This window comes from Lonchura striata, chromosome 28, assembly GCF_050655825.1.
Source record: "Lonchura striata isolate lonStrDom1 chromosome 28, ASM5065582v1, whole genome shotgun sequence".
NCBI lineage: Eukaryota > Metazoa > Chordata > Aves > Passeriformes > Estrildidae > Lonchura > Lonchura striata.
The window spans coordinates 1351096-1364780 of record NC_140730.1 but is presented as its reverse complement, the minus strand read 5'-3'; the positions used below and the strand labels follow the sequence as shown (position 1 = coordinate 1364780).

The following is a 13685-nucleotide window of genomic DNA, read 5'->3' as shown; positions in this document are numbered from 1 at the left end:
GTCCATCCCCTCACAGTGACCCCTCACGAGTGCCCAGTGCCACCCCATCCCCTCACAGTGACCTGTCCATCCCCTCAGTGACCCCTCATGAGCGCCCAGTGCCACCCCATCCCCTCACAGTGACCTGTCCATCCCCTCAGTGACCCCTCACGAGTGCCCAGTGCCACCCCATCCCCTCACAGTGACCTGTCCATCCCCTCACAGTGACCCCTCACGAGTGCCCAGTGCCACCCCATCCCCTCAGAGTGACCACCCCATCCCCTCACAGTGACCTGTCCATCCCCTCACAGTGACCCCTCACGAGTGCCCAGTGCCACCCCATCCCCTCACAGTGACCTGTCCATCCCCTCAGTGACCCCTCATGAGCGCCCAGTGCCACCCCATCCCCTCACAGTGACCTGTCCATCCCCTCAGTGACCCCTCACGAGTGCCCAGTGCCACCCCATCCCCTCACAGTGACCTGTCCATCCCCTCAGTGACCCCTCACGAGTGCCCAGTGCCACCCCATCCCCTCACAGTGACCTGTCCATCCCCTCACAGTGACCTGTCCATCCCCTCAGTGACCTCTCACGAGTGCCCAGTGCCACCCCATCCCCTCACAGTGACCTGTCCATCCCCTCACAGTGACCTGTCCATCCCCTCAGTGACCCCTCACGGGTGCCCAGCCACCCCATCCCCTCACAGTGACCTGTCCATCCCCTCACAGTGACCCCTCACGAGTGCCCAGCCACCCCATCCCCTCACAGTGACCTCTCCACCCCCTCAGCCCCCGCCCCTCATCTCGATCTCCCATTGGCCGCCGCACCCGTCACTCACCGCCAAACCCCGCCCCTTCCCTCCGCGCGCCGCTCCCTCCCGCCCTCCCTCTCACCTCACCATCCCATTGGCCGCCACACCCGTCACTCAGCGCCAAGCCCCGCCCCCTCCCCGTGCGGGCTGCGTGGGCGCGCAGCGCGCCCCCTGGCGGCCGCGCCGCGCCGCGCCTCCCCTCCCCGGTGCGTGCTGCGCGTGCGTCACCCCCCCCTCCCGCCCCCCCCCGCGCCGTCGCCCTCCCGCGCGCGCGCGCGCTGCCGCCGGCGCGTCCTCCCCCCCCCGCCCCCCCCGCGCGCGCGCGCGCTCCGCGTCACCGCTCACGGGCCTGGCGCGCGGCGGCCGCGGCCGCACGGACCGACCGACCGACCGACCGACCGAGCGACCGAGCCGGGCCGCACTCCCGGGCCCGCTCCGCTCCCTTCTCCCGCCCGTTAGCTCCGGGGCCGCCCGGCGAGCCGGCGGCGGCGGCGGGTTCGTTTGTGTGTGTGGGTTGGGGCGCGCGGCCTGGTGCGCGCGGCGCATCCCGCCGCTCGCGTAGCGCGGCCGCCCGGGCTCGCTGAGGGGGAAGCCCGCGGCTGCTGCGGCGGGGGCGGGGTGAGGGTGGGGAGGACGGATCCTCCCGGCCCGCAGCAGAACGCCGCCATGAGCGTGGAGGCGTACGGCCCCAGCTCGCAGACCCTCACCTTCCTGGACACCGAGGAGGCCGAGCTGCTCGGCGCCGACACGCAGGGCTCCGAGTTCGAGTTCACCGACTTCACCCTCCCCAGCCAGACGCAGACCCCGCCCGGGCCGGGCCAGGCGGGGCCGGCGCAGGGCCAGGGCGCCCCCGGCGCGGGGCAGGGAGCGCCGGGCCCGCTGGAAGCGCAGGTGAGCGGCGGAGGAGCGGGGGTCGGTGCCCCGGGGGGAGCCCGGCCCCGGGAGCCGGGATTGCGCCGGGATTGCGCCGGGATTGCGCCGGGATTCCACCGGGATTGGTGCCGGCAGGAAACTTGCGGCCGAGTCGCGATAGTTGTGGCGTTGCGATGGGGAGGAGGGAAAGAAAAAACCACCGAGGCGAGGAGAAATTCGGGTTCTTTCTCCTTAAAACAATCAGCTTTCGCTGGTGTTTGTCATCCAAAGTTGGGCGCTGACGAAATTCTTTACTTCTTTACTTCCGCTCGCTAAAATAACGCTTTAATTTCTGCTTGTTATTACTGTGAATGTTGATTTTTTTTTTTATTTTTTAAATTTCAGTTTCCACTTTGTCGCTACGCAGCTGTTGGGTTTGTTTGGGGATTGTGTGGTAGGGACAAGTTCTGAGCTCTGGTTCTTGGTGGTTTAACAACAGGTTTTAGTTTTATTTTGTTTTGTTTTTTTTTATTATTGCAGTTGATGCCTAGAAGAGAATGAAATTGTATTTATTTAGCAATTCACAACTCGTAGGCAGGGGAGGAATTAGGATTGCAGCTGACAAGAAGTGCAGCAAATGAAGATAACAATCTCAGTGTGCCCGTAGTAAACAACAAAAACTCCAAAGAACTCTCCGGTATTTCTAAAAAAGCCACACTTTTCTCCAGTTTGAAGATCGTGGAATATTCAGGTCCCTCACAGAAATCACATTATTAACCATTACATGCTTGTACATCACCCACGTGTTAAGGGATGAGTGTAAAAAGGAATTGAGAGTTTTAGGTGAGTTTTTTATGCCCAAACCAAACATCCTGGGCCTGGTTTTTGTCCTTTTCCTTGCAGGAGCTGCCCCAGGTGGGTGTGTGAGTGCAGCAGAGTGGGAGCAGGGAGCACATCCAGCTCCACAGGTGTGCAGGGCAGGGCTGAGCGAGGCTTTCTCCTGTGCTGGGGGTTTATCCCAGCACGAATTAAATCAGTTTTTCTGCCTGAAAGTGCTCGGTGACTGCAGGGGTGTGCTCAGGTCACTGTGAGTCAGAGCTCTTGGGTTATTTTCTGTTCATTTGCAGCTCTTGGATTTGGTAGAATTGATCCAGTTTTTGGGCATTGAGAGATCAGAATTATTTTCTGCCAGCAGTAAAATCTCTGTGTACATTAAAAGAGAATTTTAATCACATTTAATTTTAAACCTTTAATGGGTTGTGATCACTCCAGAGCTCCCAGTAGGGAATTTGTGGCCAAGGAGAAGAAAAACCACCCCAAAATCAGCCTCATAAGCTGAAAGTCCAGGCAAGAGGATAATTAATTGGCCTTTTTTTTTTGTCTAAACATGTTTGAAAAACCTTTGAAGTCAAAGTAAAAAAAAAAAAAAATCTCTGGAGAGCACCTTCAGGTACTGGTTTTGTCTCCTGTCTAAAAGGAAGGGATTTTGGGTTGATTTTTTTTAAAACTCAGGGTGGTTTTGAGTTTCTGCAAACTTTTGCGGTCATCCTGCTGCTCATTTTGACGTTAGAAATGTCATTTTTGGGGAGGGACTCTCAGAGGAGGAGCAGGCCCCGTTTCCTCCTGGGTGAAGTAAAACAAAGCCCAGGATCTGCTCAGACCTGCCCCTCTCAATGGGCTCAGGGCTGATAAAATCACAAAATCTGGGGTTTTTTAAAACTTCTGGGCAGAAGTTTTGCTGCCCTCGCTAGATGATTGAAGTTTGTTATTCTTTTTGGCAGGAGGCATCTTAAATAATGACTTCTCCAATTGATCAGGTTTTGCTTAATGAAATATTAGCCCTGTGATTATAATTAAAGCTAATTAAGTAAATAATTGTATTTGGAGCTGAGGAATATTGGAGGTGGAAACTTTTGCTCTGCTGTTTCTGGGGTCTTTTTAAAAAGATGAGTTGAGCCATGCAGGGCACTTCATTTTTTAGGGAAAAACTTCCTTTCCCAATATATTTAATTAATAGTGTTACACTTGATTAGCGGCCAATGGTCGAAAGTAGGAGTGGAGCACAAACATTTTCTACAGAAAATTCTATTCCCATTGTTTGCTAGAATTAAATCAACATAAGAATTTTCGGAAGTGTTTTCAGAGGAATTTAAACCAGAGCAGCTGTGGATCGCCGAGCTGCCCAAGGAGCACCGTGGGAGCGAGGAAGGTGCCCTGGCCGGGCTTTGGGGTCCCTTCCCAGCCCAGAGCAGCCGGGAATTCTGTGGAATTCTCGCTGCTGGGAGCTCGGTGTGGGCGAGCCGGGCTCCCGGGTGGCTCAGCACGCTCCGGCCCGCCGGGGCTGGCTTTCCTTTCGTTGCTCTGCTAACAAAGGCTGTTCTGTCCGGGCCACACCAGCCTCGCTGCTCCCTCCCAGGGGCGAGGCTTTCCTCGGCTTCCTCCTCGGGAAAGGGAACGCGAAGAAAGCGAATCTCCCTCACCCCGCCGTCCCAGCAGAGCCCCGAGGGGAAAGTCACACACCTTTGCCACCCCACCCCAGAATTGTGGGGTTTGGGGGATCCCCTGAGCTGGGGGTGACTCTGTCAGCAGGCTGGTGCTGAAGCCTCTCGCAGGACTTCTCTGGCAGAATACCTGCTGGAGTTAAAGTGCAATTACAGCTCTTGTTGCAGCTTGAAATGCAGCACTTACAAGCAGAGCTGGGTGAGGAGGCTGCAGGTGTGCTCACCTGGGGCTCTGCTGCTGGCCCGGCTGGGTGTGGGAGCTGGGAGCAGGAGTGAGAGGGGAATATTCTGTCAGCACTGATCCGGGACTCACAGCCTGCAGGATTCCAGAATCCCGGCACGATTTGGGTTGGAAAACCTTCAGTCTTAAAGGTCCCAGAGGGAGGGACACCTTCCAGTGTCCCAGGGTGCTCCAAACCCCTTGGGCACTTCCAGGGGCAGCCACAGCTTCTCTGGGAATTCCATCCCACCGTCAATCTTAAAGGTCCTAGAGGGAGGGACACCTTCCAGTGTCCCAGGGTGCTCCAAACCCCCTTGGGCACTTCCAGGGATGGTCACAGATTCTCTGGGAATTCCATCCCACCTTCAAACTTAAAGGTCCTAGAGGGAGGGACACCTTCCAGTGTCCCAGGGTGCTCCAGACCCCCTTGGGCACTTCCAGGGGCAGCCACGGCTTCTCTGGGAATTCCATCCCAGCCTGGAGGTGGGATATTCCTTCCCAATATCCTACCCAGATTCCCCTTCCCACTTTGAAGCCATTCCCTGTGCTGGGATTCTAGTCCTTGTCCCAAATCCCTCTCCAGCTCTCCTGGAGCCCCTTCAGGCTCTGGAAGTGGCTCCAAGGTGTCCCTGGAGCTTCCCTCCTCCAGCCCGACCTCCAGTTCCCACAGGGAACGATCCCTTCCCCATATCCCTCCATCCCTCGTCCCCAGTCCCTCTCCAGCTCTCCTGGATCCCTCAGGGACCTCCTGGTGACATCTTCACGCCATGGTGCCACCTCGTTCATGGAACCAGGGACTTCCAGAGTGCTTGGAAGGACCTTCAGTGCCACCCCAGCCCTGCAGGGCCACCTCCCGCTGTCCCGGGCTGCTCCAAGCCCCATCCAGGGATGGAGCAGGCACAGCTTCCCCGTCCCCGCTGCTTTCTGCCCCTCAGCTCGGTCCCTGGCCCTTGTTTTGTGTCCCAGGGAATGTTTTGGAGGCCAGCAGAGGAGCGAGGCAGGCCGGGCAGTTTTTGGGAGTAGTTTTGTGGCACCGCTCAGCCCGGAGCTGCCAAACTCGCCGTGCCAGAAGTTGCAGCCAACATTTTTCCCAGCACAGCAGTGGCCCCCCTGCCACCACAGCTGCCCGTGCCAGGTTTTTAATCCAGTGCACACGGGCTGACATCACAGGAGGGTTTGCAACAATCACTTCCTCATCCACAGCCTGCCAAGGGCTGGGGCTGCACAGCACAGGTGACATCACCGCTGCCTCCCCGAGGGCTGGGACAGCACAGCCACTCCTGCCCTTGACATTTCTTCCTTTTCTGCCTTAAAAAATCCCAAACCGAGCCCAAACTTTACTGCTTTTTTTAAAAAAACAGGAGGGCGGTTTTTTATGAGCACTCAGAAAATGTATCAAAATCAACCAACCTTCAAGTAATGCATTGTGGGGTAGAAATGCCTGGGAATGCTTGTAAGGAGTTCAGATAAACCCCAGGCTTTGGAATCCCACCTGTGCTGGATCAGGCCTTATTTACCTTTTGTACAATGGCTCTGTCAAGTGGAATTGGATATTTGAAGTGGGTATTTCTCTGCTGGCAGTGATCTGAAGTGGATATTTATCTGTGCAGTCTGTTCCCCAGGCAGCTGATGGGATCTGCCCTCACCCCGCTGATATTGCTGCTCCTGCCGTGGGGCTGGATTCCTTTTTCCAGCTTCCCTTTTGCACTCTCGGTTCCTCTGGGCTGATCCTTTCTATTAAAGGCAGAGCTTGGAGATAACACCAATAGAAGTCAGCCCATTTATTGATTGTATTTAAATGCTCCTCATTTCATTTGCAGAACTGGAAACAGAGCTGGTGGCCCAGGACAAGTGGGAAATTGGCTTTGGCCTTTAATTCTTGCAATTGGCTGTTAAATTTTTAATGTGGATCTCTCTAAATGAGAAATAAGCTGAGTTTGCTTCATTACAGCATGAAGAGGGCAACTTTTTAATTTATTTTTTGATTTCTTTTGCTAAAGGTTTTGTGTTCTCCCTGGCAGAATTAAGTTGCACCTCCCAGTTAAATTGCATTAAATCTAAGTTGTTCAAATATTATATCAGAGACAAAGGCCATGAGTGATTTTTGTCCTATTTGGCTGGTTAATATTTAGAAAATAAATCTTAACTTTACTAATATTGGGGGGGGGGGGGGTTAATTATTCCTTTGATAGGGAAATGACCCCAGCACTCCCCTCAGATGTGTTTCGAATATTCCAGCCACTTTGGTGGCCCCTTTCCCACATTTTCCACTCAAAATTAATGTGGATTAAGATAAACTTATCCCTGTTCAGCTTTTGGTGGGATCTTGGCTAAAGAAGACAGAGAATAAACCACATTTTGGGCTCTTTCCCAGCTCAGTATTGGGGTGCTGAAGCCCCTCAGGGCTGGAGAAAGTAAACCAGGACACGTGGGAAGCCCAAGGGGCAGCACCTGCAGTGGTCCTGCCAAAATCCCAGCGTGATATCCACCACCTCCTGGTGGTAAAAGTGCCAAAAAATGGAGTTATTTTTGTCAGGAGAAAGGCTGGGGGTGGGAAAGTTGCTGAGACAGCACCAAATGTTGCAGAATTCCATGGTTCTGGCAGTCCATGGTGGATACAGGAAGAGGTGGGGGAAATTCCTGTTCCCAGGTAGATCCCAGGAATAAAAAGAAGGGTGAGAAAACAACTGCTGGAATTGTTGAAATGGAATTTTGTTCTGTAAGGTTGTGGGAAAATGTGAGTGCAGAAAAGCAATCTCCTTGTTTTCCTGCTTATCAGTTGGAGCAAGTATCGATTGTGGGATTGCATGGAAAAATGCAATGTGCAGGAAAGCAATCTCCTCCTGGAAACTTTATTCCAACTTATCAGCTGGAGTTGAAATAGTCCTGGAGAGCAGGAGCTGATGAAGCAAATCGTGGTTGTATAATGGCCGTGTATGATGCTCTTGGCAGCAGTTTCTGAGGAGGTTTTTCGGTGCCACACAAGATTTTGGGGCTCATTTTGGGTGTGCACCCCGTTCCAGGTGAATGGTCCTGATGGGATCCTGCAGAACGGAGCTGTGGATGAGAACGTGGCCAAGACCAGCCAGCTCCTGGCAGAGCTCAACTTCGAGGAGGATGAGGAGGACACTTACTACACCAAGGATCTCCCTGTGCACGCCTGCAGGTCCGGCTTCCAGGAGGGAGAGGGATTTTGGGAGCTGCTCCTGGAGTTCTGGAGCAGGTTTGGAGCTGCCACGTCCACGTTTGGCCAGCTCGGAGCTCCCTGGGGATAAATCCCAGGCTCAGCCACCCCAGTGATGGGGAGTTCTAAAATATTTGTGACTCGCAGCAGGAATCTGCTCCTGTTTGATGCTTCTCCCAGTTTCCTCTTCCCTTATTTTTGTGCCCTGTAAATCCAGTCAGAGTTTGGATTTGGATTTTCCTCTCAGCAATAACCAATCACTTCTGGTTTTCCCCTTGGAATTGCAGTTACTGTGGCATCCATGACCCTGCCTGTGTGGTTTACTGCAACACCAGCAAGAAATGGTTCTGCAACGGGCGTGGAAACACCTCTGGCAGGTAAACGGTGAAATCCTGGAAATCAAAAATCACCTTTGTACCCATTTCCCCTTCTTTCACTCTCGGAGCACCCATGTGTCGGTGTTGGGAACAATGATGTGGAGGACTCTAATGATTTCAGAAGGCTAATTAATTACTTCATTAAACTATTATACTATAGTACACTAACAGGAACCAACAACTAACTAAGTAGAAAACTTGTGATTCTCTCCTGAGAGTCCTGACACACACATGGATCCAATTGGTCAGTGAATCTAAACACCAAAATTTCATTAGGTAATCACCTTGGGTAAACAATCTCTGTAGCACATTCTACATGGCACAAACACAGGAGTAGTGAATGAGATAAGATTTGTTTTGATCCTCTTTTCTCAGCTTCTCTCAGGAGAAATCCTGAGAAAGCGAGTCTCCCTCTGTTCAGAGGGCATGTGAATACCACACCCATGCACTGAGAAATGTTCCCAGCACGGATGGAAAGAGGCAGATCCTGCCAATGTGTGCCATAATAAATAGATTTATCAGTGCTCTAATAATTGCTAGCAAGTTGGAATCCCGGATGCTGAGAATTTTAAACCTTCTGGGCTTAAAGGCACAGACCCATGAGAGAACACTGCACTTGGCCTGAGGTCAGGAACAGGCTTTTCAAATAGATTAATAGCACTGGGATTGTGGGTTTGGAGTTGGTTGGAAGTGTGTAATATCACAGGGTGGAAAACTTGGAGTTTGGGATTTTAGAATATTGAAATAAATATGAAGCAAGACGGAGGTTTTAGGGTGGAGACAGGTTGTTCTTCTTCACCTTCTTCCTTCTTCTTCATGGGTTTGGGTGATGTTTTGTGATTGGAAAGAAAGGTTTGCATTGGGGGCTTTGGGGGATCAGTTGTTGGGTTAAAAGGGAAAATAATCCAGGTGTCCTTTCTTAATTGGACAGTTTAGTTTTTAAAGACCTTGTAATAGGAGTTCGTTAGCCATTTTGTGCCGTGCTCCTGAAAGAGCTGCAGGGTAGTGAGCCTGTAACATAGATCAGAAACAATAAACACCCGAGTCCGAAAATGAAACAGCATCAAGTGCCTTCAACGCCAGCCTGCAGCAATCAATCCTAACACACGTTTGTGGTGTGAAAGTGCTGTGGGTCTGTGCTGTGAATCTTCCCCGTGACCTGTCTCTGTGCCTGCAGCCACATCGTGAACCACCTGGTGAGAGCCAAGTGCAAGGAGGTGACTCTGCACAAGGACGGGCCCCTGGGCGAGACCGTCCTGGAGTGCTACAACTGCGGCTGCCGCAACGTCTTCCTGCTGGGCTTCATCCCAGCCAAGGCTGACTCCGTGGTGGTTCTGCTGTGCAGGTGAGGGAGGCTCTGCTGCCAGCTCTCCTCAGCGTCTGCCTTGAGAAAAACCAGCCCTTGCTTTCATTTTGGCCCAAAATACATCTTAGGTTCTAGTTTGCCACCCTTTTTCCTTCAGGTGGTCGCACACAGCTCAGGGGTGCAGATGGATAACGCAGCAAAGGGAGTTCTCTTCTGCTGGGCAAACATCTTCGTTCTGTAGAAAAGTATTTTTTTCCTGAATTCTGCATTCCTTAATGGAATAAAGGTGTTTTCCCCTCTGAGCTTTGGGAGAGGCACAGCTCCTGTCAGGAAGTGACTCTGGAGCCATGGAACAGTGACTCTCACTCAGGGTGTTTTTCTCTCAGCTCAGAGAGTCATTTGAGGCCACAGTAAATCAGAAATTGTTCTGACAGGCTCAGTCAGAACTGAAAATTTATAATTGTGTGTGTTTTAATTCAGTGCTGTCACTGTGTGTTTGCCAGTAGAAATTGTATTTCTGTGGAGGAAGTTCTGTTTGGGAAATAACGTCTTTTTCTGGTCTGTGTGTGCACAATATTCATGGATCATAACCACCTCCAAAGGTGTCATATTTAATATTTTAAATGGCATTTTCAATCCTGGAAAAACCCAAGCAACACTTCTCACAACACTGGAGTAAGAACTGAAAAATTAGTTTTCCCAGCAGACCGGGGTTGTTTTGCTTGGATTTCCCCTGGTTTTTGAGCAGTCTCAGCCCTGTTTTCAGCCTCCACACCAATCTCCCTCACTCTTGTCGGATCTCACAACTCCTGGCTGTGTTCTGGTCCTGCAGGCAGCCATGTGCCAGCCAGAGCAGCTTGAAGGACATCAACTGGGACAGTTCCCAGTGGCAGCCCCTGATCCAGGACCGCTGCTTCCTCTCCTGGCTGGTGAAGATCCCCTCGGAGCAGGAGCAGCTCCGGGCCCGGCAGATCACAGCCCAGCAGATCAACAAACTGGAGGAGCTCTGGAAGGTACAGCCTCAGCTTGCAGGCTTTATTTTACCAGTTCTGAGTGTCTTTTGAAGGAAGGACAAGACTTTTAACAGCTCTGGAAGGCAGAAATCACACCAGGTTTAAATCCTGCACTGCCACAGGGAATTTGTCAGAGCATTCAAGAAATTGTTGAAGGCTTCACCAAGCTGAAAAACAACTTTCCTTGCTCATATCAAGACTTTCAAATATTTCTGCTTTAAGTGATGCCCAGGAGAGCAGGGAGTTGTTGCTTCACTCAGTTACGAGGTTTTTAAGAGGTTTTCTTTCATCCTTTAAAATTTAAACTGAGTTTAATATGATTTGTAATGCCCTGGTGCAGCTTTAAGGGTGGTCCCACCTTGGTATCACTGCCTGTATCAGCAAAACACAATTTTACCAGTCCCTGTGCCAAGTTTTATACTTCAAACTGTGAAACAAAACATCTCTGCTTTAATTTCCAGGAAAATCCATCTGCAACCCTCGAGGACTTGGAAAAACCTGGTGTTGATGAGGAGCCCCAGCATGTCCTGCTTAGATACGAAGATGCTTATCAATACCAAAATATATTTGGTCCTCTGGTCAAGCTTGAGGCAGATTATGACAAGAAACTCAAGGAATCTCAGGTAAAATGTGTGAGATTTGCCTTTTCAGGGACTCCTGACCAGGGTCATACGTGGAGTCACAGCACAAAAGGAAGCCTTGAGTGCAAGAAATAAATACTTGAATTGCTGTGGTGTAGCAGCAGTGGGATATCAGCAGTGATGGTGCTGTGGTAGCAGGGAGAGGAAAATCCTCACAGTGAGGGGATTTAAGAGATTGAAACACGTGGGAACTTGTCACCTGTTTTGTGTTCAAGTTTTTCTCTCCAAAAACCACCTTCTCTCCCAGAAGTGCAGCTGTTTGTCACCCTCAGAAGCTGCAGTTCCCTGGCAGGGAAATGGGAGTTCTGAGAGCTCCTGGAAACATTTCATGGGGTGTTTGAAGTGGGGGAGAATCACACAGCTGGTGAGCAGGACTTTGTTTCTCATCATTAACTCTCAGAACAGGATTCACCTTCTGCAGGTGCTGTGAACTCAGCAACAGGAATAAATACAGATTTCTGTGACACTGGAACAGCAAGTTTTGTCATTTCTGCACTGTTTTGAAGCACAGGACTGTGGTGGTTGGCAAACAGCTCTTCAAGAAAATAATAGATAATCTTTTTATCTTTTTTTTCCTCTCAGACCCAAGATAACATCACAGTCAGGTGGGACCTGGGCCTGAACAAGAAGAGAATTGCGTATTTCACTTTGCCAAAGACTGATTCAGGTAAGGACACCTGGACTGTCTCTGTCAGGGCTTTTTTGTACCTTCTGAAGAAAAAACAGCCTTCAGAGCACTCTGAGGGCTGGCCTGGGGTGGCTCTGGAAGGTTTTTGTGGTTGTTCAGAGCTTTTTTCCCCTTCCTTTGCAGATATGCGCCTCATGCAAGGAGATGAGATCTGCCTGAGGTACAAGGGAGACCTGGCTCCCCTCTGGAAGGGAATTGGGCATGTGATCAAAGTTCCTGATAGTATCCTTTACTTGGAGAGCCCTCAGCAGGGCCAGCCCACAGCTGGAGTCGTTAACAACTCACTCGTTATATCCAAAAGTAATTCTCTGCTAATTTAAAATCTGTTTTTGGGGGAGGGGGCGGGGCTCTGCCAAAGAAAATCACCAAAATTGGGGAGAATAAAATTCAAATTTTTGCTCGAAATTACTACTTAACGAGGTTCTACAGATTATGGTGATGAGATAGCCATCGAGCTGAGGAGCAGCGTGGGAGCTCCCGTGGAGGTCACTCACAACTTCCAGGTGGACTTTGTGTGGAAATCCACTTCCTTCGACAGGTATTGAGGCAGCACCTCTCAGCTTGGCAGGCACTGGATGCACTCGGTGTAGATTTTTTGTTCTTTGCCCTCACCCACTGTTTTCAACCAAAACATTTCTCTTGGTTTGGCACCACCCATCAGAGATCTCAGTGTGTGATCAACACCTGGTATTGGTTCAGAGAGGCTAGAAATTGAATTAATGGCATGAAGCGGCCAATTTTTCTCATTTTGAAGGGTTTGTTGCAAAGATATCAAAGGGAGAAATTTACCTTATATTTAATTATACTTGAAATGTAAGAAGAAAAACAGTTTTATAGTTGAGCTTCCTGAAATTGCTTTAAACAGTTAAAATATCAACATTTGGCTGTGGGGCCCACAGGCTTCAGCCAAGTCGCTGTGTGGTAAGACAGGGCTTAGCTTCTTGTCCTGTTATTATAATTTCTTATTAGTAGTATATCCTATTATTATTATCTCCTCTTATCCTATTATTTTCTTCATTATGGCTGCAAACTCTTGCACCTCAAATTACTGTCCCAGATTCTGTCACCAAAGCTGGTGTTCCTCCGCGTTTTTCTGGGAATACCTTGTAATGTTCACGTGGGGAAAAAGCAAAATTTGTGTTCTCAGAGTGTAATTTCTGTGATTTTAATTCTGTTAATAAGTGTTGGCTGTTCACTTTCCTATTTGTGTCTGGTACCTGGTGTGGGACACCTGGGGGTGCTTCACACTGATCTTTAGGAATAATTTTCCTGCTTTTCCTTCATTTCAGGATGCAGAGTGCTCTGAAGACGTTTGCAGTGGACGAGACCTCGGTGTCTGGGTACATTTACCACAAACTGCTGGGCCACGAGGTGGAAGATGTCATCATCAAATGCCAGCTGCCAAAACGCTTCACAGCCCAGGGCCTCCCTGATCTCAACCACTCTCAGGTAACCTCATCTCCTCTCACAGAGGTTAAACAGCTTCAATCCTCTGCTGGGAATGTTAAATGACAATAAATTTTTTTCCTTTTTTAGGTTTATGCTGTCAAGACCGTCCTGCAGCGTCCTCTGAGCCTTATCCAGGGTCCCCCTGGCACTGGGAAAACAGTGACATCAGCCACCATCGTGTATCACCTGGCCAGGCAGGGCAATGGGTGAGAGCTGCTCACTCTGAGCCCCAAGGATGAGCTTGATTCATGCAAAGAATCACCTTGATTTTAAAAGCAAAAGTCATGCGTGTCATTGAACTGTATTTTCTGGGGAGACTTGGGCTTGTTGCATAAAACACCCTTCCCCAGCATATTTTAGGGGATGTGTTACTACTTATATTTTATTGCAAGTCTAGTGGAAAAAGAATTCCAGTTTGTTGAGAGCTCTGGCTGATTCCTGGCTGGTTTTCCCAGGCCTGTGCTGGTGTGTGCCCCCAGCAACATCGCTGTGGATCAGCTGACAGAGAAGATCCACCAGACTGGCCTCAAGGTGGTTCGTCTGTGTGCCAAGAGCCGTGAGGCCATCGACTCCCCCGTGTCCTTCCTGGCCCTGCACAACCAGATCAGGAACATGGACAGGTGAGGAATGAGGAAAAAACCTCCAATTTTGGTGTTTGTGATGGG

At 50.6% G+C, this 13685-nt stretch overlaps 2 protein-coding genes across 4 annotated transcripts in view; one reads left to right on the top strand and one right to left on the bottom strand.

Moving 5' to 3' along the window:
- COMP (cartilage oligomeric matrix protein) overlaps positions 1–1635 on the bottom strand; it is a 39463-nt gene extending 37828 nt beyond the window's left edge. For both annotated transcript variants that reach the window (XM_085562331.1, XM_085562332.1), the window contains exon 1: positions 1497–1635. The gene's annotated coding sequence lies outside the window, so the exon portion shown is untranslated. The remainder of the gene's footprint in view (positions 1–1496) is intronic.
- UPF1 (UPF1 RNA helicase and ATPase) overlaps positions 1163–13685 on the top strand; it is a 25773-nt gene continuing 13250 nt past the window's right edge. Inside the window, exons 1-12 of one of the 2 annotated variants that reach the window (XM_077788855.2) lie at positions 1163–1680; positions 7386–7528; positions 7834–7923; positions 9101–9268; positions 10062–10242; positions 10704–10865; positions 11466–11550; positions 11695–11793; positions 11992–12109; positions 12861–13020; positions 13108–13226; positions 13476–13640. In XM_077788855.2, coding sequence (XP_077644981.1) covers positions 1456–1680; positions 7386–7528; positions 7834–7923; positions 9101–9268; positions 10062–10242; positions 10704–10865; positions 11466–11550; positions 11695–11793; positions 11992–12109; positions 12861–13020; positions 13108–13226; positions 13476–13640 — 1715 coding nt within the window. In that variant the 5' untranslated portion in view covers positions 1163–1455. The remainder of the gene's footprint in view (positions 1681–7385; positions 7529–7833; positions 7924–9100; positions 9269–10061; positions 10243–10703; positions 10866–11465; positions 11551–11694; positions 11794–11991; positions 12110–12860; positions 13021–13107; positions 13227–13475; positions 13641–13685) is intronic. The other variant, XM_077788856.2, reaches the window with a different exon arrangement.